At 55.0% G+C, this 23,955-nt stretch overlaps 1 protein-coding gene across 3 annotated transcripts in view; it reads left to right on the top strand.

Moving 5' to 3' along the window:
* NPAS1 (neuronal PAS domain protein 1) overlaps positions 1 to 23,955 on the top strand; it is a 97,110-nt gene that overhangs the window by 62,012 nt on the left and 11,143 nt on the right. For 2 of the 3 annotated variants that reach the window (XM_005283717.5, XM_005283719.5), the window contains 6 exons: positions 2,559 to 2,648; positions 11,869 to 12,049; positions 13,708 to 13,823; positions 14,530 to 14,726; positions 15,262 to 15,368; positions 19,609 to 19,756. In XM_005283717.5, the coding sequence (XP_005283774.2) occupies positions 2,559 to 2,648; positions 11,869 to 12,049; positions 13,708 to 13,823; positions 14,530 to 14,726; positions 15,262 to 15,368; positions 19,609 to 19,756 (839 nt within the window). The remainder of the gene's footprint in view (positions 1 to 2,558; positions 2,649 to 11,868; positions 12,050 to 13,707; positions 13,824 to 14,529; positions 14,727 to 15,261; positions 15,369 to 19,608; positions 19,757 to 23,955) is intronic. The other variant, XM_005283720.5, reaches the window with a different exon arrangement.

Here is a 23,955-nt window from a genome sequence, read left to right as displayed (position 1 = left end):
CAGAGTATTGTGCACTCTAGTAGCTCCATGGGTCTTCTTAATCTATGGGGTGCCCACCCCTCCCCCCCGGGTGTGGGGAAAAAAGCCCTCAGCGTGATGGTGGCTGTTCCACCTCAGGCGGCCAGCACTGAAAGGGTTAACAATGTTGTTGGGGGGGGTGTCATTGGGCAGCAGGGTTAACACGCCATTCAGCTGACTGGGGGCAGAGCTCCATCGTGCAATCCAGCCATGGCATAAACAGGCGTAATGACACTGAGTTACACCAGGGTGGAGTTTGGCCCTTAGAGGCAGCTTGACTCCTTTTGCAGACGCAGTTCAGGAGCACGGCAGGGTGTCCTGTTCAGTGGGATAAATCCTGGCTTGGGCCATCACAAATGGGCCCGGTAGTCAGTCTAATCAACCCAGGTGGGGGAGGGTGGTTTAAGGACCCCAAAGTGCCTTAACAGACTGTGATAACCTCACCCTACACTGAAATGCAGCTGCCTCTGGGTGCGGTACAGCAGCTGGTTATAAAGGGCACTATCATCTGGTGCTGAAATGCCAGGATTTTCTTTCCTGAATGTGACTCCCTGCAGGGCACCTTAACTTAGCTGCCTCGGGGGTAGGATGTGGCAGATGTTTATGCAGGACTCCCTCACCTGGTATTGAGCTAGGGCTGCCTCTTGGGTGGGGCAGTGGGGGCTATTGGTACAAAAATGTCTCATCCAGTGCTGAGATGCAACCACCTCTGGGGTGCAGCATGGCAGACGTTTATACAGGGATCGCTCACACGCTGTCGAGATGCGGCCACCTCTGGGGTGGGGTGCAGCAGCTGTTTACACAGGAATCCCTTGCCCAGAGGCAGCCGCTTGTGGGGAGGGGCGCAGGGGCTGTGTGATGACGAGGCCGCATGCCAGTCTAGGGCAGGCCATGAAGAGCAATCCTGCACCCACTGACAGGGGAATTTAAAGAGGTGAGAGACAATCAACCAGGCTGGAATTTGGCCAGGACACCAGCGTTAACCTTCCTGTCTCTTGCATAAATTGCAGCGGGATATCAATTTGCATCTCATCTGAAAGCCAGCCCAGCGCTTTCCCCTGAGCAACTGGGGTGGAAGGGGGGAGGGCCATGCCACCAGGTCACGGCTCGGCATTTTAAACACCGTCAGGGGCTGAGGCTGTTGTGTGTTGAGCCCTGGGACCGGCCCACACAGCTCCATGGGTGCCCCATTCACCCTCGCTCCTGAAACCAGACAGTGCGCTCAGTACCTGCGATGGTGGCCGGCAGCTGCGGGGGGAGGTTCGTCTCCTGGACCCCCTCCCCACCCACACATCTGGCCAGATGTGGCCTTATTTAAACAGCTGCTTTTGAGGGCTCAGGGGGCTGGATAAAGGGAAGCGCAGCCTTGGACTCGGTGGTTAGAACTAACCCAAGGCAATGGAAACCCAAAGCTGTGGCCACCTGATAGATGGTGTGAAATGAGCAACAGCCGGCCACGTCAGAAGGGAGGCCAGAGCTCGGATCAGAGTGAGGCATATGGGGGAGCAAACAGGGTGTCTGCGGATCCTGCCCTGCAGAGCCCTGTGGGTGCACAGCTGCTGTCAGCCTCTGGGGCTGGCAGTGAGGACATTTCGTCGGCCCCGCACGATGCTCTGATGATGGTCTGTGGAACGTAGGCTGAGATCTCCTTTTGGGCCCGGGCCACGGTGAGCGCTTGGAGATGGGACAAGGCACCTGGGGCCTCCCATAGCACGGCGAAAGGATCAAACCATGGTGATTATTATTGATTAGGTGTATTACGGTAGCACGTAGGTGCTCCAGTCACAGACCAGCCCCCACATGGTGCTAGACGTTGCACATTTTTCTTCCTATTAGGTATATTACGGTAGCACCTAGGCACCCCAGTCAGAGACCAGGACCCCATTGTGCCAAGCGGTGTACATTTGTATTGCTATTAGGTGTATTACGGTAGCACCTAGGCACCCCAGTCAGAGGACAGGACCCCATTGGGCCAAGTGTTGTATATTTTTATTGCTATTAGGTGTATTATGGTAGCACCTTGGCACCCCAGTCAGAGACCTGGAGCCCATTGTGCCAAGCGCTGTACATTTTTATTGCTATTAGGTGTATTACGGTAGCACCTAGGAGCCCCAATTATGGGCCAGGACCCCAATGTGCCAGGCGCTGTACAAATACGGAACAAAAAGATGATCCTGAGTATAAGACAGGCGACACCAGGTGGACACAGACAGGCAGGAGATAGCAATTTCCCAAGCTGCGGCTTTTCATGGGGGCTTTGGTCCCAGCTTGGCTTTCCCATCCACTGGGTTATTTCGAGCACGCAGCTGTCCCCTCGTCCCCCTCCCCCGGAACTGAGTTGTCGTCTTTGCAAACCCAAGCAGGCGGTGGCCAGCTCTGGAAATCGAGTCACTTCGCTGGGGCGCGGAGCGTGTACAAGAAAGCCTTTGCGATGGCGAGCTAATCCCACCGGCACTGAAAGCATTGGCGTCGCCGGTGCCCGGCCCAAGTGAGCTGCATAGTAAATTTGTTCTCTCTCTGTCTCTCTCTTCTCTTCTCAGTCTCTGGACGGGTTTGTGTTTGCACTAAACCAAGAGGGGAAGTTTCTTTACATCTCCGAGACGGTGTCTATTTACCTCGGGCTCTCGCAGGTAGGAGCGATGCGAGCTGTGTACTAACATGAATAATGGATACGCGCTGGAAATAAATTCCAATCAGGTGGCCAGGCCGTGCGGCGGCTTAAAATGCATGAGCAACGTGACCTGGTGGGCTGCAGTGAGAATCACAAGGCGATGCTCTACCAGGTCCGGTGCATCAGAGGCTGGAAAGGTGCCTCCCATTTCACCGTTGTTACGCCCAGCAATCCGGCTTCCATTGAGGCCAGTGGCAAATCTCTCGTTAAGTTTGCAAGATCCAAGCTGTGACTGTCTAATGGAAACAGACAGGATCGAGGTGGTCTAATGGGTAGAGCACAGGGCTGGGAGTCAGGACTCCTGGGGTTGGGGTTAGAGCCCAGGATTAGTGGCCAGGACTCCTGGGTTCTTATTCCTGGGTTTGGTAGCCAGGACTACTGAGTTCTGTTCCTAGCTCTGAGAAGGGAGTGGAGTCTAGTGGTGGGGCAGGTGGTTGTGGAGGCAGAACTCTTCTGCTGACTTCATCCGTGACTGTGGGCTGCTCCATGCCTCAGTTTCCCCATCTGTGAAATGGGGATAATGATACCGACCTCCTTTGAAACATGCTTTGAGGTCTGCAGCTGGAAAGTAGTCAGACTAGCTTAAGGTCTGAATTGTCTTGTATTGGGGGCTGGATGTGCTAATGGGCTCCCGCTGGTCAAAGCCAGGGGAGGCCTAGATGTAGAGGGGTTTGCTCCAGGATGATCAGATGTCTCCCGTTCCCCCATCCTGCAGAGGGATCCTTGGGGCATGTAACCAGTCTGGGTGTCTGATGGGAACTACAGAGGGTTGGAAAATTGATTTTCTGCCCTGGGAGAAATGTTGAGGTTTCTGTTTATTTTTTCCCCATCCCACATCAGGAGGAAAAGCCAAAATTTAGAACTTTTTCGTGAAATGAAGTTCCTTTCCCCCCCAACTTTCATGTTGAGCCAATCAAAGCATTTCATTTTTATTTTACATATATAGAAAAGAAAGCAAATTTTGAAATGAAAAGTCAGTTTCTATAGGAAAAATCAAAACTTTTCATGGGCGGTTTTTTTATATGATTTTGAAAAATATTTCCGTTTTGTTGAAACAGCGCCCCCATGGGGCAGATTGGGGGCATGGCTGGAGTGCATTGCACTGTGGCTCTTTTCTGCCCCCTCTCCCCCAGGTCCCAGAGGGGGTGGATCGGGGGTATGGCTGGAGTGCACTGCGCTTTGGCTATTCTCTGCCCTCCAGGCTCCATGGGGAGCAGAATATGAATTAGAGCAGCCCTGAGGCTGCTCTAGGTGACACTGGGGGCCAGGCACAGAATATGGGGAGCACAAAGGGGGCTTAAAGCCACCTCCCCCTACCCTTGTCCCCAAGTGCAGAGATGGAATAACTCAGCATCAGGCCCAAAGCCTTTTGGGCAGGGATGGGTACAACCTACACTCTTTAGACCCGGCCCAGGTTCAGGTCCAGATGTCCCCAGATCCATGGGTTTAGTTCAGCCCCATCTCTGCGTTCAGGGGTAAGGATCTTCCCCAAGCTCTGACCCTGGTCTAGCAGCCAGAAGCAGACCCCCCTTCTATCCCTGGCCAAACCTGATAATACTCACCCCGCCCTGCACCATGATCTGTTCCCTCTACGAACCCAATGGAGACAGACCACACGATGCAAATCAGGCCTTGGGGGTCTTAGGGCTCATCCAGGACTCCCCCTGCCCTGCCCGGGCCCTCTGCCGTGCAGATGCCATTTTAGCACCAAGTCTCTTTGCACAAAAGAGGCAGAAGTTTCTCCCACCACGTCCCCAACGAAGCCAGGACACACATGGGAATCGCTGCGGATCCTTAGCAAACACCGGGGCTTTGTCTTAGCTGAGTTTCACCTGCACTACTAGAAAATCTTGGGGCCACCTCCCCTTCTCCTTGTCTGTCGCTGTGTCTCTTGGCCCTCGCAGCATGAATAATTATTATCTCAGCAACAAATGAGGGCTCTCTTACACGTGTTGTGTTGCCATATGACTGATGATTGTGTTAAAGGCTGGAGTGACGACGGCTGGGATGTGTGTGATGGGGGGGGGAGCGCCCGGACAAAGGGGCACTGAACTGAGCCACCTTTGTATAAATGCCCTGGTGAATTCTCAGTGATGGACGTCAAGTACCCACCACACACACACACACACACACACACACACGCTCACACAGCAGGGCTCATCCCTTCCAGCAGAGGGCAGCAGGGACACACACACACACACACACACCTTCCAGCGGGGGTGACAGACAGACACAGAAGGACTCGCCCCCTCCAACAGGGGGCAGCGCGCACACACACACACACACACACACACACACACACACACACAGCAGGGCTCAGCAGGGCCCCACACAGAGAGAGCAGGGCCCACCCCTTCCAGCAGGGGGCAGCAGAGATAGGGACACACACACACACACACAGAGCAGGGTTCATCCCTTCCAGCAGGGGGTAACAGAGTAGACAGTCATAGAAGGACTCGGCCCCTCCAGCAGGGGGCAGCGTGCGCACGCACACCCACACCCACACACACACACCCACACACACACACTCACACACAGAGCGGGGTTCAGCCCTTCCAGCAGAGGGCAGCAGGAACACACACACCCCTTCCAGCAGGGGGTGACAGACAGACACAGAAGGACTCGGCCCCTCCAGCAGGGGGCAGCGCGCATGCGCGCGCGCGCACACACACACACACACACACACACACACACACACAAACACATCGAAAATGCTTCAGATCTGTCGGTTACTTTGCTGTCTCTGGTTCCAGGCGGCCCTGCAGGGTAAGGGGCAGGGGCTCAGATCTGGGATCAGTTCCCCGCATCGCCCCAGATATGCTGCGTGAACTCAGGCTGCTCCGTCAGCGTCAAGGGGCCTTAATGTGGTGGAATTCCACGTGGTGCGGGGGGGCTGCACCGGGAAGGGCCCTGCGCCCAGCCCCCTGGTGTAGGGTGTGGATCGGGGGCAAGGCCGGAGCGCACTGAACTATTTTCTGCCCCTCGTGGCCCATGGGGGGTGGATAAGGAGCATGACTGGGGTGGACTGTGCTGTGACTATTCTGAGCCATCAGGGCAGCCCAGCAAACAAGCCAGGACTCCTGGGTTCTCATCCCAGCTCTAGGAGCGGAAGTGGATTTAATGGTTTGACTGAGGGAGAGGGGGGAGAGCTGAGAGTCAAAACTCCTGGATTCTATCCCTTATTCTGACCCCGCAGACACCCCTTCTGCATGCCTCAGTTTCCTCTCCTGTAAAATGGGATAACTGGGCGGGTTGATTGTGTGATTAAATACCCGTGATGCGCTTTGAGATCTTAACAGTGACGTCTGACCATTAACCCCAACTGGAGCCGAGTATCTGGAAAGCCGACCCCCGCCCCCCCAGTCCCCCACCCCACGCACAGCCCAAACACCTCACGCTGTCTCACACTCCCTTCAATAATGCAGCACGGAGTTCTGTAGCCCCTGTTTTTCTTTCCCTTTCAGTTCTAATCGCTGTAGGGGAAACGTGGAGTTGAAAGGCAGAGCCCGGGCTCAGAGCCCTGCGCTGAGCAAAGGAAAGGATCAATCCGTCGATCAGGCCGGCTGCAGGCTCCCACCGCTGCCCCCTGGCACCTCCCCCCAGCTCTGTGCCTTTCCCATTGTTCTCTTGTTGTCAAGATGAAGAACAGAGAAACTTCAAAGATGTTCTTCGGCTCCTTTCTTCTGCTTTGGAACAATAGATCCTGTCAGACAGAGTCAGTCAGACCAGTGTCCGGCCCGACTTATTGCATTCTGCTGGGCTCCGGAGAGTACATCCCTCCTGGCCTTAGTTTGCGGGGAGCGCTCAGTCCCCAGTCGGGGTGCAGCAAATATAACTCGGTTCAGTGTCCGGGGAGGAAGGGATTGCAGCTGGGGAAACAGCCCCTGATGGGGAAACTGAGACACAGGGTGGGGCAATCACCCAAGGTCGTCCAGTGAACAAGAGATGGGGATAGAACCCAGGCGCCTTGCCTGTTAGTTCTCCCTCGTCTCTCGCCATTACAGGGGCTGTGAGTCCTGGCTGCCAGGCCCTCCTGGTCTGCCTACTACACAGCAGTCCCCACCGGGACTTGGAAATAAAACCCAGGAAGCCTGACTCCCAGCCCCCTCTGCTCTCACCACTAGGCACTCCCCCCAACCCCCGGAGTTGGGCACAGAACCCCGATCGCTCCGCCCTCTGCTCTAACCACTAGACCACACTCCTGCCCCAGAGTTGGGCACAGAACCCGCATGGTCCTGACTCTCAGCCACCACCACCGCCCCCCCGCTCTAACCACTAGATTTCACTTCCATCCTGGAGCTGGCAAGAGAACCCATCGCGGGGTTATGCTGATGGCTCAGGGCAGGAAGAGGACGGTGGGGGCCGTGGTGAGCTGACCGGTTACCTGGTACCAGCGCTGCCTCGTTACCAGCTGCTAAATTGCATTCCCTGCTCTCCCAGGATCGCTTTGCCATGGGAGGGGCCATGCGCAAGGGGACCGGGGGCTGTTCCCATCAGTGCTGGGGTCCAGTGCATGGGGCGTGGGAGACTAAACGAACCCCACAGATCCCCAAGTATAGTCCCCCTCTGCTCCCTCTCCCGCACCTGGGCCCCTACTCAGTCACCGATGACCCAAGAGCTTTGCCCTGTCCATGACAGTGGGGCCTCCTCCCAGTCTCCCCTGGGATGCTCCTTCTCCAGGGGGGTGGGGGAAACGGGGCACCTGGGTTGGGGAGATCCACCTAGCCTTTGTAGCTCCTGGTCGGGGTAAGGGAGACAGCATCTTGCAGCAGTGCCCAGTGCAGGGATAGGGCCTCCTCTCCCGGGTGAGCAGCTCCAGCCACGTTCCCTGGCAGCTCCCGCTGGAGGTGAGTTTAGCGCAGCGGGGCGCCTGTGTGCAGGGAAAGCCCCCGTGGTGGGATTCTGCCTCGGAAAGCAACCACCACCTGGACACTGGGCTCTTCGTCTCTTCTTGGCCTGGCTGGCACGCAGTTATTGCTGTTGTAGTTGCCATGTGGCTACATTTCAGTGCTGGGTGAGTGATGCCTGTATAAACAGCTACCACACCCCACCCCAGAGGTGGCTGCATTTCAGTGCTGGGTGAGCGATGCCTGTATAAACAGCTACCACACCCCACCCCAGAGGTGGCTGCATTTCAGTGCTGGGTGAGCGATGCCTGTATAAACAGCTACCACACCCCACCCCAGAGGTGGGTGATTTGATTCCAATGCCAGTCTGTCAGATGTTTTGGGATCTTGGAATACAGTATGCTTTAGAAATAGAAGAGATGACAAGGGAATTATGCATGATGCTGTGGCGTATGTACCTGGCCTAATGGTTAGAGCAGGCATGAGGGAGACTGGGAGTCAGGACTCCTGGGTTCTGTGCCCATTGCAAGAAGGGGAGTGTTGCCCACTGGTTAGGGCAGCAGGACTCCTGGGCTCTCTTGTCTCTAAGAGGGAGTGTGGTGCAAAGGCTTGTTTAGGGGACTGGCAGTGAGGACACATAATTAGTCGTATTAAGATAGTGCCTAGAGGCCCCCGACTGAGCTCAGGGCTTCGTTGTGATGGTGCTGCACAGACCCCAGCTGAGATCAGCGCCCCCTTGTGCTGCATAGACACAGCACGAGACAGTCCCTGCCCTGAAGAGCTCACAGTCCAAAGGGTAGAAGGGGAAACTGAGGCACAGAGCAGGGCAGGGACTTGCCCCAGGTCACACAACAGGACTCCTGCAGTCTGCCCCTGGTTCTGGGAAGAGAGTGGGGGTCTGGTGGTTAATGCAGGGGGAAGGAAGTCAGGACTCCGGGATTTTCCACACCTGATTCTGCCACTGACTCACTGTGTAACCTTAGGTGCCTTCCTCACTCTATGCCTCAGTTTCCCTATAAGTGAAAGAGGGTTAAGTGCTTTGAGAGCCTCTGGCCCATGCATGGAGGGCACCAAGGAACCTGGCTGGGGCATAGTTTAAGCTGCACGTCAGGGTTTCGCTGAGAGCTCCCCAGGGCCTCCGTGTCTGAGACAGATCGCAGGCGCTTTTAATGCATCCCCAGCGAGCACGGCAGACCCAGAGCCAACCCCAGGCAAGGAGAAGGCAGCCTTTGATACCGCCATCAGTGCTGATGGAGAGGACCTTGCCGCAGGCTTTGGGGGAAGGGGGGGTGGCTCATGGTTCTGAGGCAAGGAATTGGATCAGGGCTGCTGGGCACCCCCCCTCCCTCCCCCATCTGGGGAGAATTTCAGCCACTCCCCCAACCTCATTCCAGCACTGTATTATCCAGCCTCATTCATGGAGGGGCATCTCCCATCCCTCCCCCCAACACGCACACTGTCCAGCTCCCCTTCCTTCCCTCCCATCTCCCCCCTGGAAAGATCTCTTTGTCTTCAGCCCTTTCTTTCTTTCTTTCTTTCTTTCTTTCTTTCCTTCCCCTCCACGCCATGCTCCTTTCTCACACATGCACCCCCCGTCCTCAGCTGGACAGATAAACCCCTCCCTTTCTGCCCAGTGCCCAATCCCCTCTAGCAGCAGCCGTGCTGAGAGCATGCTGCCAGCTGGGGTAGTGGCTAACACACAGGCCTGGGAGCCCTTGGCCCAGTCCCTGCACCTCACTTCCCCTGAGCGTGAAAACGGGAGCAGGAGTTTGCCTCTAGGTGCGCCGCTCTCTAGGCTCTTCCATGGCTCCCATCCCGGTAGCGTCCGGGCACCTCCGATGAGTAACTGTGACCACGGCGATCTCTCTCCTGCCCTTCCCTGCAGGTACGAAGGCGGCGTGAGACTGAATTCCTCAAGCGCTTTGAGGTCTTGGGGGCAAAATGGCAAAGGGGCCAGTTGCAGCCATTGACACTGGCTCAGGGTACCCAGCCTTTGCCCTTCATAGACATTAATTAATTCTTGTGACCCCCCCCCCCCCACAGGGCAAGGTATTATCCTTCCCTATCTTGGGGTAAACTGAGGCACGCAGTGACGACGTGGAGTGCACCAGCTTCCCTTCTCCAAATCAGTGGCAGAACCCAGGAATCCCAGCTCACAGTGACCTGCTGTAGCCACTAGAGCACACTCCCCTCCCGGAGCTGGGGCTAGAACCCAGGTGTCCGGCATCCCTGCTGTAACCACTAGACCCACTCTCCTCCCAGCATGGAGAATATTATGATTTTTTAGAACATGGTAGCGCCTAGAAGCCATGATTGTGGACTAAGACCCCCCGCCTTGTGCTAGGTGCGGTACATTTTATTGCTATTAGGTGTATTAGGGTAGTGCCCAAAAGCCCCAGTCATAGACTAAGACCCCCATTGTGCCGGGCACTGTACGTTTTTATTGCTATTAGGTGAATTGTGGTAGTGCCCAGAAGCCCCAGTCATAGACTAAGACCCCCATTGTGCTAGGCGCTGTACATTTTAGTGCTATTAGGTGTATTGCGGTACACTTGGGCGCCCCAGTCACGGGCTAAGACCCCCATTGCACTAGGTGCAGTACGAACACAGAACACAAAGGCAACCCCTACCCCAGCCCATAAATCCTGTTTCCCAGTCTCTCCTTCCCCCCTGCCCCCCGCCCCGTTCTATCCGACTAGGCCATGCTGCCTGTGGGCTCGGCTGCCCCCCCACACACACACGTAGCACACCGCTCCCGAGGGCGGCGTCAGTCTGCTACACAGCATTGGTCCTTAGCCCGTCTCCAGCTGCCGCCTTGGCAGCCCGGGCTTGCTCCTTTCCGCTTTTAATGAGGCTCAGCCCTCCGGAAAGCCCCCGAACCCTGGAGGCGAAGAAAAGAGCTTGGCATGATTATTTATTGATCCTCCCTCTTCATTATGTGGTGGGAAACGTTAACCCGAAGCGCTGACCTTCAGTATTCCAACGGGACGCCGCTGCTCCCGGGCAGGCTGGCACGGTGATGAGGGCACTGCCCCTTCCTTTGCAGGCGGCGCGGAGGTCACTCCGGCTGACCTCGCTCTGGCTGGTGCCGTGTGCGTGTGTCTGGGGGGACGGGGAGGGGGGGGCCTTTAGAACAGGCACGCCACCCCGAGGTTTATTGCATTAGCCGAGGGTGAGAGCCAGGCCTGGTTGACAGGAGAGGGGGCAGGCAGCTGTGTCTCTCGGGGACCACTGAGGGATTGGGGCTTGGCAGTCTCACCTCACAACCCTGCTGGGTTTGTGCCCTCGCCAAGGGGGCACCCCTGTGGCTGTTGCGCAATCCACGCCTAGGCAACACGGGCCTGGAAGGGGCCTCCTGGAGCATCGGGGCCAGTCCCTGCCATCCCATCAGATCAGTCCAGTCAGAAATGTATCACGCGCCATCAGCTAACCAGCAGACCTGCCAAAACCACGGGAAAAAACGCAGACATTGGGCTTGTTTTTGGCTTAATTGGCTTGTGAGTTGCTTGTTGGCTAATTTTTGGCTTGTAGCTTGTTGCTTCTTGTTTTTTGATCGGCTCTCGGCAAGCAGGGGCAAGGGGGGGGGGCGGGAGAGAGTCAGGGGTTCACAGCGGGCCCACCACAGGCCCTGACTGCACGCCGGGGGGATCTAGTCACAGAGTGTGGGGGGTCGTAGGGATTGGCTTGCTTTGAAATGCGATTATCTTGATTTTTGGTTTATTGTGAAAGTCGGGTGGGTGCTTATTTACCACGTGAAAGGTGGCAACTGTGCTAACGAGTTAGGTTATTTGCCCCCTCTTGGTGGGGTGGGGGGGTGAGGCTGTCTCTGAGTCAGATCGCTGGGGCTTTTAATCGCATCCCTGGCAAACCTTCCAGCGTACAGTCCAGGGGAGGAGAAGCCTGCCTGTGAGACAACAGCATGTTCTGATCGAGGGGACCTTGCTGGGGTTCACCCTCCTCCATCGCCCCTGTGGCTGGATCCCATTACTGGTTATTCAGATGGTAGTAGCGCCTAGTAGCCCATGGTGCCAGGGGCTGTACAGACACAGAACAGAGACAATCTCCTGATCTCGCTCCTCTCTGATGGCTGTCTGGAAGGGCAGCACCGGGGCCTGGCTTAGAAAGGTGGGGAGGGGAGAAGCCAGGTGACTTGGCCAAGGGCTGGTTGGGTCTGTCAGCCGGCTCGGTGTTAGATGCATCGGGCGTGAGTCCCGCGGGAGGTGGTCCCAGGTGCTGGGATCCCGGAGGGGAACGACCCCAGCTAGCCTCTCTCTCCCTGCAAATAGGGGAGCCCAGCTCTGACTCCCCCCACCCATCTCTGTTGTCTTCTAGGTGGAGCTGACAGGCAGCAGCGTCTTTGACTACATCCATCCCGGAGATCACCCGGAGGTCGCCGAGCAACTGGGGCTCAAGCCGCCTTTCGATGCTGTTGGCTCCCCACCGGGGAGCCAGAAACCCCCAGGCCTCACCGGGGCCAGCTCGTCTTCCTCCCTGAACGAGGCCTCTGAGCCCGGTAAAGCCGCTTCTCTTGCTTGGCCAGAAACAGCCTGTGGACCCATCCCCTACCCCCATCCCTCTGCCTCTGCCCCAGGGCTGCGACAAGAACCCAGCAGTCCCAAATGCCCAGTCCCCCCTGCTCTAACCACTAGACCCCCACTCCCATCCTGCCAGGTATAGAACCCAGGAGTCCTGATTCTCAGTCCCCCCCCTGCTCTAATCACTAGACCCCGCTCCTGTCCCAGAGCTGGGGGTGGAACCCAGAAGTCCTGACCCCCTGCCCTCTCTGCTCTAACCACTGGACTCCCCACCCTCTCTTCCCTTCATCTCCCCCTTCTTCCTTTCTCCCTTCCCCAGTCTCTCTCTCCCCTTTCCTCTCCCTTCTCCCTTTCTTTTCCTCTTCTCTCTTGGTCCCCAACCCCTTCCCCCCTCTTTTGTCCCCCGCCCCGCTCCCCGAGCCTTGGAATTCCCAGCCCTTTGTCACCTTCATGTGTGAGCTGCTTCCCTGGGGAGGATAGGAGCCCAAACTCTGTGCTGGCTGGTTATTCACTCAGTCTCACCTGGCCCCCGCCAGCCGCCTTCACCCAGGGGTTGTGGGTGTCCGTCCCCCCCTCCCCGCCCCGTGCCCCCACAACCACACCAGGGCCGTGTGGAGGAGCCGGCATCCAGGAGCCTGGTGGGTGGCGAGAAATGAAAGGGAATCTTCAGTCGCCTTCCATCTCATTTGATATCCGTCTGCTTGGCTTTTATCTGGGGAACCTTTAAAAGATTTATACGAAGCAGGAGCGTAAAAGAGAATGAGATATAAAGCTGAGCCCGGAGCACGCTCTGCCTCCCCAGACAGAAAGCAGACAGCGGCCCGTCCTCTGCATTGCTGGGGAGTGCAGATCGGTGCAGGTGTAGGGGGGGAGACGTGTGCTCCTGGAGGGAGGGGGTTCCACTGGGGATGGGTGCTATTCTTAAGGGGGGGGGAGTTGCAAGCCAGAAAGATGAGGGGCACAGAGTCTTAGCGAAACGGCTGCTCCCAAATGACAATAGATGGGCAGGTGTTTGCATACAGGGGTCGCGGAATTGGGTTTCGAAGGGATCTGTTCCCAGAGGGTCGGACCTGTGGAGTTTGGGGGCTTGGTGGATTATTTCGAGATCGGGGAGATGACCCGATGGGACCAGTTAAACCAAAGAGTCCCCAGCATAAGAGCCAGGAGGTGACCAAGGCTGGGGTCTGGGAGAGAGATGTAGCAGCTGAGTGGGGTATGCTGGAGGCTCTCCCCTTGTGGGGTGGATGACAGTCATCGGGATTGCTGGGCGCCAAGGGCAAGTGCCACACCGAGGTGGGGCACAAGGGAGCTTGGGATGAGCGGGTTGCAGGAGTGACGCCTGAGAGGCCTTGCAAGATGACACAGCCCCCTGCCCCTGCTCCAGCAGGAAAACAGACTCCTCCCCCATCCCTGCAGGAGGCCACCTGCTTTTTGAACCTGGGGCGGCCCGTCTCACGCCTACAGGGCCGTGGAAGTGGTCGCACCTCAATTATTTGAGGGCCAGCCTCTCTCTGACAAAGGCCACGCCCCTCATGGTGATTAGCCAGAGCCCCGAGTGGAGGACCACGCCCCCTTCACGCTGTGTGGCGTGCCGGGTGCCTGACCAATGACGCTGATCGCGCCGTGTCCATCTCAGATCCCACCGGCTCCCACGCCCCCCCCAAGCACGACGCCCTGGAACGATCCTTCTTCGTCCGTATGAAATCCACCCTGACCAAGAGAGGGCTGCACGTGAAGACTTCTGGCTACAAGGTAAAGGCGCCTAAGAGTGTGGTCTGCCACGTGCAGTGGTCTTAAATCCCAAAACCCTTCTGTTAGCAAGTGGGAACATACCTTCTCCCCAGTGTCTTCCCACTGAGACTGATGGTGTGGGGAGGATCAGATCTTTCTCTCCCCACCCTATCCCCAGCTCCTTGCTCCCAAAGGCCTGATTGATCAATTTCAATGCAAATACCAGAAGCCTCCCTCCTTCCCCGCTAGCTAATCAGCTCTACTGAGCCTGGGTCATTTTCTCCTGTTCAGGCCTCCCCGCAGGCCCTGCCCGATGCTCCGCTGCCCACTGTCCAAGGTGTGAATGGTTAATGCCAGCCTTTCTTGCTCTCCCCTTCCCTTCCCTCCCCGTGGCCGGCAGCTCTGCAACAGTGCACGAGTTCAAAGGGATCCAGGAGCCAGCAGGACGCACCGTGTGTCAGGAATCAGGGCCTGCAGCAGAACCAGTCTCAAGGGCAGCTGGGCTGGAGTAGGTTGCCTGATTGGCTGACTCCTGCTCTAACCACTAGGCGCGACTGCCCATATCCCGCTCTCTGACCCCTTAGCTCCCTTTAACTCATTCCTGGCATGGCCCTGGCGTTAGGGGCCCAGACTCTCGGTCAGTGGTACGGCACAGTGAATAAATGTTCCCCGCCCATATACACCCCTCTCTCTTTCTCTCCGACTCCCCCACCCCCGCCACACACAGGTGATTCACGTTACTGGCCGTCTCCGTCCCCGCCTGCCATCCTTCTCCCACGCCCATTCGGTCCTCAGCCGAGTCCTGGGGCTGGTGGCCCTGGCCCACACGCTGCCGCCTTCCACGCTCAGCGAGGTGCGCATCGAGTGCCACATGTTTGTGTTCCGGGTCAACATGGATCTGCAGATCGTGTACTGCGAGAGCAGGTGGGTCCAGGGGCAGATGGCTGGGTCCGGAGTGACTCGGTTGGTGTCAGTGGCGTTAGGGCCAGATTCTGTGCACAGTCATCTGGGAGTAAATCTGGAGTCAGTGCAGTGATAAAATTGGCCTGTGCCTTTTATTTTGGCCTCAGGTTAATACCTGATACAGCCTTGTATTCTGGGATTCTCTCTCACCCTGCTACAAGGGATCCGTTCCGTTTCTGGGAGCCAGGGCCCCAACTGGTGTGAAGCCACCGTCGCCCCATTGGCGTTGATGGGGCTAGATCCCCAGCTGGTGTGAATCGGCTGTCGCTCCATTAGAGTCAATAGGGCCAGACCCCCCCAGCTGCGCCAATACACCCATGCTCACGATCTGGCCCCTACCATCCAATAGCATCTTGGTGCATGGCAGGTCGGCACCCCTTCCTAGCCAGGCTCTATGCTGGGACGGGGACAGTGGCGTGCAGCTAGTCCACCCTTTCCCATCTCTCTCTGCTTCTCCCTGCCTTTATAACTCCCCCTACCTCTCCTCCGCCCACAGGATCAGCGATTATATGGACCTATGCCCCTCGGAGCTGGTAGGGAAAAACTGCTACCAGTTTATCCATGGCGAGGACGTGGAAGGAATCCGGCAGAGCCACCTGGACTGTAAGCATCCTAGTTACGGTCCCCTGCTCTGGTTTGCTCCAGCTCTTCCTCCCTCCGGGGTGAAGGGTCCATGTCACGTTGGTGGGGACAGGAATATAAAGGGACGTTTCAGAACCCAGCGGGCAGGGCTCTCTGCTGGATTTCCTAGCTTGTAAATGTCATCAGCCAGATGCAGGAAGTGCTGTGGGAACGAGGCACTGGGCACCCAGGAGACCAGCCTTTGAGTCCCACATGTGCCACAGATCCCCAGCATGCGTCACTTTAAAAAAAACCCTCTGTGCCTCAGTTTCCCCCATCTGTACAATGAGGTTAATCATCCTTCCTTGGTCTGTTTCGACTGTCAGCTTTTCGGGGTGGGGACTGTCTCTCCCTGGGGGTGTGGGTCCAGCCCCTGGCACAACAAGGTGCTACTGTGACACACAGCAAGTTGTGCCTGCGTGCTGGATGGCTCCGGGTTCCGAGTGCAAAGGAAAGTTGTGTCCCCATCCTCTCCTGGGATACCTGCGGAATTGTCTCTGCCAATGGATTCTCCTTCCCCCTCACCTCCTCTGCCGGAGATGCCCCCACCCTCTAGCTCTTTGTCATGTGCGTCTTTTTGTTCCGCTTGGGTAAAACTGCCTGCGCCAATCTGGGTCTAAACTGCTTCTCTCCAGTGTCAGGAGCAGCTCCAAAGACCACGTTGCCTCTTTTTGAACTCCGGCTGAGTCAGGTTTGCCTTGAGAGGGTTCTAGTCCCGCCTGGGTTGGGTGCTCTCCTTGGCAAAGCGGCTGGCTGTGCGGCATGCGCTCTGTCCATAGCTGGATTTCCTCCACGCGGGCGTGTGGCACTGTCTGTCCAGTAAGAGCTGCCATCAGACCTGTCCTTTCCCCAGCAGACCTCATGTGCTGAATCCCAGGCACGTCTTGCCGAGCCCCAAGGTTCTTCGTAAACTGCAAATTGTCCCAATGGCTAAAATTACTCATTTAAAATTTGACACCGTATTTCCAGTCTGAATGTGTCTGGCTTCCACTTCCAGCCATTGGATCATGTTCGACCTTCCTCTGCTAGACTGCGAGCCCATTTGTAAATATTTGTCCCCCAGGTAGATACTTTTCAGAGTAGCAGCCGTGTTAGTCTGTATCCGCAAAAAGAACAGGAGGACTTGTGGCACCTTAGAGACTAACACATTTATTAGAGCATAAGCTTTCGTGGGCTACAGCCCACTTCTTCGGATGCATATAGAGTGGAACATATATTGAGGAGATATATATACGCACATACAGAGAGCATAAACAGGTGGGAGTTGTCTTACCAACTCTGAGAGGCCAATTAAGTGAGAAAAAACTTTTGAAGTGATAATCAAGATAGCCCAGTACAGACAGTTGAAAGGTTTTTTTCTCTTACTTAATTGGCCTCGCAGAGTTGGTAAGACAACTCCCACCTGTTTATGCTCTCTGTATGTGCGTATATATATCTCCTCAATATATGTTCCATTCTATATGCATCCGAAGAAGTGGGCTGTAGCCCACGAAAGCTTATGCTCTAATAAATGTGTTAGTCTCTAAGGTGCCACAAGTCCTCCTGTTCTTTTTGCAGGCAGATACTGATAGACTGGAATCAAGTCACCCCTTAACCTTCTCTTTGTTAAGTTAAATAGCTTGAGCTCCTTGAGTCTTATCACTATAAGGCAGGTGTTCGAATCTTTTAATCATTCTTGCGGCTCTTCTCCGACCCCTCTCCAATTTATCAGCCTCCTTCTTGAATTGTGGGCACCAGAACCAGACACAGGATTCCAGCAGTGGCTGCACCAGGGCCAAACACAGACATAAAATAACCTCTCTGCTCCTATCTGAGATTCCCCTTGTTCTACATCCCAGGTTCGCATTAGATCTTTTGGCCCCAGTGTCGCACTGTGAGCTCATGTTCAGCTGATTATCCAAATGTTTTTCAGAGCCCCTCCTTCCAAAGGCTAGAGTCCCCCATCCTGTAGTACGGCCATCGGTCTTTGTTCCCAGATGTATCCATTGACATTTAGCCGTGTTAAAACGCTTGTGCCCCGTTTACCAAGCGATCCAGATCGCTCTGTATCAGCAATTTGTCCTCTTTGTTATTTACCACTCCCCCAATTTTTGTGTCATTTCAGTGGTGATTTTTATGTTTTCTTCCAGGTCACTGATAACAAAATGGGAAATAGTGTAGGGCCAAGAACTGATCCCTGTGGGACCTCACTGGAAAGACACCTGTTGGACGAGGGTTTCCTGTTTACAATTACATTTTGAGATCTATCAGTTAGCCAGTTTTTCATCCAGTATGTTAAACTGGGGTTGATAGTTGCTTACCCAGTGCTGATCTAGCTTTGGAGAAGTCCAAGCAGGTGCCCAGAATGGGCTGTGGATCAGCAAGGGGATGCAAGACACCTAGGGGACTATCGCAACGCCCTTGTCTCCAGGGATGGATTTGGTCTATGTTGTGTGTATCGATGCACTAGAAGGCAATGGTTATGCCCCTGGGCAGGCAGGCTGATAGCAAACCTACCAAGCTAAGGAGTGTTGGGTTTGCTCAGTTCTTGGATGGGTGCCCTCCCGGGATCACTCAGGACGCTACAGGGAATAGTGTTCATGGCGAGTTAGGGAGCATGCTGCTCCCAGCTGATGCTGATCTCAATGCCCCAGTGCGGTGCTGTAGGAAGTGGTTGATAACTTTAAGGAGCTCTGAGTCGGCACTGACCCCGTTGCCCCAGCACGGTGCTAGGGGGCGCTGTGCTGCAGGGGCTGCCATGAGTGACACAGCAGGGGGCGCTCTCTCCTCTGAGTCAGTGCTGACCCCAACATGGGGAGCGGGTGCTCAGCAGGGGGCGCTCTCCCTTTGCAGTCAGGGCTGGCCTTGCTATCTTTCAAATCGGATCCTGACCCTTTGTGATCCTTAAAGATCCGCTGAACCTCCCTGTCAGAATCCGAGCATTTAACCCCTGCTTGTCCAGGCGAGATCCCAACCCTGGCGATTAAACCACTCCCCTCCAGTTTCAACTGGACGCAGGATTCTTTCTACACTTCCTGGCCTAAACTGCAAGGCAGATGTTCAAACAACTGCTGCATCCCACCCTAGAGAGGGAGCAGCCGGACTAGGGTCTTTATAAGCGGCATGAAAGCTGCTTTGGATGAAAGACGCAATCCGTTATTAATAATAACTAGCCCTTAACCTATCAAACCTTTGGGCTGGGCCCTGGCGTGTGCTATGGAGTCAGACAGCTTCAAAAGCCAGAAGGGACCACTGAGATCATAGCAATGTCGGGCTGGAAGGGACCTTGAGACGTCATCACGTCCAGCCCCCTGCACTGAAGCAGGACCAAGTAAACTTAGACCAGCCCTGACAGTCTGTTCTTAAAAATCTCCAACGAAGGGGAGTCCACAACCTCCCTTGGACGCCTGTTCCGGAGCTTAACTCCCCCAAGTTAGAAAGTTTGTCCTAATATCTCACCTCAATCTCCCTCGCTGCAGATTAAGCCCATTACGTCTTGTCCTACCTCCAATGGACACGGAGAGCACGTGATCGTCATCCTCTTTATAACAGGCCTTAACATATTTGGTCGTCTACTCGGACCTCCTGTCTAACACGGGCCATAGGAATGCCCTGAATTAATTCCGGTTTGAACTAGCGCAGATCTCTTATAAAAAACCATCCAGTCTTCACTGAACACTTGCCAGTGATGGGGAATCCACCACTGCCCTTGGTCAATCTCATTGTTAAAAACTGACCCCTTATTTCCAGTCTGAATTTGTCCAGCTTCCACGTCCAGCCATTGGATTGTGTTAGTCATTCCTCCGCTAGACTGCAGCGCCCATGATCAAATATTTGTTCCCCGTATGGTTACTGATAGGCTGGGGTCAAGTCGCCCTTTAACCTTCTCTTTGTTAAGCTAAACTGAATGAGCTCCTGGAGAATCTCACTTTAAGGCAGGTTTTCCAATCCTTTGTATCATTCTCGTGACTTTTCTCTGGCCCCTCTTCAGTTGATCGACATCCAGCTTGAATTGGGGACATCAGCACTGGAGAGAGATGAAAGGGGCCACAGAGACATCCGAGATGATGACAAGCTGGATAAACCATTAAGGAGCCGTGGCTGTGACAAGTGGGACTGTACCTTTCCTGGGATCTTGAGCGGGGAGGGGGTAAAAGCCCCTTTCTTGGCTCTCTGTGCTCATGAGAGAGGGGAAGGGGTGGAGCCTGGCAGCCTTCAGCTAACGAACTTCTTTTTCAATTAGTGTTGAAAAAAGGCCAGGTCGTGACCCGCTATTATCGCTGGCTGCAGAAGAACGGGGGCTTTGTGTGGATTCAGTCCTGTGCCACCATCTCGGTCAATATCAAGAACCCCAGCGAGAAGAATATGGTCTGGGTCAATTACATCCTCAGGTGAGATCACGTGGCTGTGTTGGAACAAACCAGCAAGCGTCCGAAGAGGGGCGTCGCTGTTCCACACGCTGCGGCGATAGGGATAGATGCGCAGACCCTCCTGCTCCAAAAACTCAAGCAGCTGCCCCTCACTGAGCTCCGGGGCAATCCCCATTAACTGCTGGCTTTGTAGGGTCTAGGACACACAGGTGAGCTGTTCTGAGTTCATCCAGGAGAGGGCAATGCTGTGTGCCCAGGCTGTCTGAGGATCCCAGAGCACAGTATGATGAACTACTGTTTGGATTGCGGTAGCCGCCAATCAGGACCAGTGCTGGGCTGTGTTCCCTGGAAGCAGTGCAGGGCAGGAGAGATTTAAGTGCCGCCCAGCCGGCAGCATGTGTTTGGGTGCCCCTCTCTCCACCTGCTGCTCCCTCCTGCAGCTGCTCCCAGGACCATCCTGCTGGCTGTGCGGGGAGGGGGAAGGGTGCTGATGTCAGGGCGTCCCCCTCACCCCCCCCCCGCCCCTGTACCCCATCTCTGCAGAGCAGGGCAGAGGGGACACAGCTGGACTCAGGACTGGGAGCTGCTGCTGCGGGGAAGGGTGAGTGGCTGAGTGCCTTTCTTAAAGAGACAGTGCACTGTTTCTGAGATTTCCCCAACAGCAGCTCACACAGTGTCTGTCTGTCTGTTACACACACACACTCTCTCTCTCTCTCTCCCCCTGCCCATGTACCCCATCTTGCGTAGCAGAGGAGAGGAGACAACAGGGCTCAGGACAGAGCAGAGAGCTTTCAGTGAGTGTCTTAAAGAGACAGAGCAGGGCATCTCAGATTATAGGGTGACCAGATAGCAAAAGTGAAAAATCGGGACAGGGGGTGGGGGGTAATAGGAGCCTATATAAGAAAAAGACCCAAAAATCGGGACTGTCCCTATAAAATCGGGACATCTGGTCACCCTATCTCAGAAATTTTTCCAGCAGCCAGCATACACGCTCTCTCTCTCTCTCTTACACACACAGAGTCTCTGTGACACACACACACAGAGTCTGTATCACACTGTCACACACTGTCTCTCTCTCACACACACACACACACACACACACACACACACACACACACACACACACACACCTCTGTTGCACATGCTGTCACACACACTGTCTCACACACACACACAGCCTTTGTGTCATGCACACACACTATCTCTGTGTCACACACACACACTGTCATGCACACACAAACACTGTCTGTGTCACACACATACTGTGTCAAACACTGTCTCAGTGTCACACACACACACACTGTCTCTGTGTCACACTCACCTCCCACCACATACCTGTATTATTGTTGTTACTTCTTGGTACTTCCTGCAATGCACGTATGTAATTTTATTCTTTCAAAGTGTGTTATTTTAGTGTTTTGACTGGTCTGTGCATTTCATAATTTTTATTTCTCTTACACTTACATTTAATTCTTTGAGTAGTGAGTTCTAAAATGCCTAACCTGTCCTGGCTGGAGTAATTATCCCTATTTAACTTTTTAAAACTATATAGTATGTCTAGGTTTTTTGGTTTCTACTGGTGGTGCACAGCCACACATACCTCAGTGCACATAAAATTTATTCCGCACGTGGATGGAAAAAATTAGAGGGAACATTGCTGGGTAAACACATAGGAGGGGATAGTCTCTATAGGCAGTAAATGACCTAGCCTCCCAATCCCCATGGAAAGTGGGGCAGTATTTACTAGCTTCATTGTAAACTGAGGCATGTGGTGACTTGCCCACGGTCAGACTGTGGCCAAGTTGGGAATAGAACCCAGGAGTTCTGCCCCACAGCCCCCCCTTGCTCTAACCACACTCCCCTCACCCTTGCTCTAATCTCTAGACTATGCGCCCACCTGAAGCTGGGAACGGAACCCAGGAGTCCTGCCTCCTAGTCTAGTGCGTTGCCCATCAGATCCAGCCAGGCTGGCTGATGGTTTTGTGAGTGTTTTAGTGATTAATCCTCTTCATTGCAGCAGTCCCTGGTAGACAAGGCTGTTTTAGCGGCATAGGCTATTAAATGCTGAGAGAAGCAGCAAACCTGATTGAAAACCTCCTTTGCCCCCATCCCATTCCAGCAGGGCTGTAATTTGTTGAGAAATATTTCTCTACAGCTGCAGAGTGTGGAAGACACCCTGGGAAATGTGATCTGAGACCAGCAGGTGCTGCCAGTTCTATCTGTACTGTCCACCTCCCTGCTGGGGACGCAGGGGGGAATCTGCATCGCCCACTGTCCTGCCCTGATAGACACGCAGAGCTGTGCATCTCTGCTGGGCCCCACTCGCATGTAGTCCAGGCACCTGTTTGCCCAGGTATAGGAACAGAGGCCCTCAAAGGTGTTTCGGGGCCTAACTCGCATTGAAATCAAAGGAGTCGGGTGCCTAAATACAGTTGTCTACAGTAACACTTAGAATCCCCGGTTGAGGTCACATGTGGAAATGGAGGCACAGGGAGAGGAAATGACATGCACAGTGCCACAACACAGAGGGGCATAGAACCCTGGAGTCCTGACTCCCAGCTCTCTTCTGTTCTAACCACTAGACCCCACTCCTCTCCCTGAGTTGGGAACAGAACCCAGGAGTCCTGGCGTCCAGCCTCCCTGCTCTAACCACTAGACCCCACTCCTCTCCCTGAGTTGGGAACAGAACCCAGGAGTCCTGGCGTCCAGCCTCCCTGCTCTAGACACTAGACCCCAGACCCCACTCAGAGCCCCTAACCTGTGCTGAGAGCTTCACAAACCCACAGTAAAAGATAGTGGGAGGGGGGAAAACAGAGGCAAACCCCAGATCCTCAAAGGCATTTAGGGGGCCTAACTTCCATTGATTTCTGTGGGAGGATCCAGGATACCAAGTGACTTGTCCGGCTTACCCCGGAGCGCTAGGCCTAGAATCTAGGTCTCCTAACACAGTACGTCTACAGAGCACCTGGAAGAAGGCTAATGGCATTTTGGGTTGTATAAGTAGGGGCATTGCCAACAGATCGAGGGACGTGATCATTGCCCTCTATTTGGCACTGGTGAGACCTCATCTGGAGTACTGTGTCCAGTTTTGGGCCCCACACTACAAGGAGGATGTGGAAAAATTGGAGAGAGTCCAGCGGAGGGCAACAAAAATGATGAGGGGGCTGGAGCACATGACTTATGAGGAGAGGCTGAGGGAACTGGGATGTTTAGTCTGCAGAAGAGAAGAGTGAGGGGGGATTTGATAGCTGCTTTCAACTACCTGAAGGGGGTTCCAAAGAGGATGGAGCTCGGCTGTTCTCAGTGGTGGCAGATGACAGAACAAGGAGCAATGGTCTCAAGTTGCAGTGAGGGAGGTTTAAGTTGGATATTAGGAAACACTATTTCTCTAGGAGGGTGGTGAAGCACTGGAATGGGTTCCCTAGGGAGGTGGTGGAATCTCCATCCTTAGAGGTTTTTAAGGCCCAGCTTGACAAAGCCCTGGCTGGGATGATTTAGTTGGGGTTGGTCCTGCTTTGAGCAGGGGGTTGGACTAGATACCTCCTGAGATCTCTTCTAACCCTGATATTCTGTGATTCTATGATTCCCCGCACGGGTGGGCAGACACGAGCTAGCACAGTACGAACAGCAGTGGAACCAGAGCAGCTCGTGCAGTGGCGTGGGTCAGGCACCCACGTACAAGCCTGCTCGCCTGCTAGCCCAAACTGCTGCAAGCACGCTGCTACTTTTAGCTCTTTTCTACCTTGATCAGCACTCCCAGCTGGAGTGTGGCTACACCCATAGTCTAGTACCCTGGCTGCTGTGCCACCTGGGTCTTTTCACCAGGCCCAAGCAATGGATCTGGCCATAAATATCCCTTCATCGGCGGCCGTCCCTCAGGGTAGCTTGGTGTGCCGTTTCGCATCAGTTGCACGAGGAGGCTCTCCCTTCAGCTCCAAGAGGCACCCGGACGTGTCACCTGATGTTGAAGCCAGGGCCGGCTCCAGGCACCAGCAAAGGAAGCAGGTGCTCGGGGCGGCCAATGGAAAGGGGCGGCACGTCTGGGTCTTCGGCGGCAATTCGACGGCGGGTGCCTCAGTCCCTCTCGGAGCGAAGGACCCGCCACCGACTTGCCGCCAAAGAATGAAGCGGCGCGGTAGAGCTGCCGCCGAAGTGCCGCCGATCACGGCTTTATCTTTTTTTTTTTCCCCGCTTCGCCGCTTGGGGCGGCAAAAAAGCTG

The sequence above is a fragment of the Chrysemys picta genome, chromosome 17 (assembly GCF_011386835.1).
Source record: "Chrysemys picta bellii isolate R12L10 chromosome 17, ASM1138683v2, whole genome shotgun sequence".
Classification (NCBI taxonomy): domain Eukaryota; kingdom Metazoa; phylum Chordata; order Testudines; family Emydidae; genus Chrysemys; species Chrysemys picta.
This window is presented reverse-complemented; position numbering and strand designations above follow the sequence as displayed.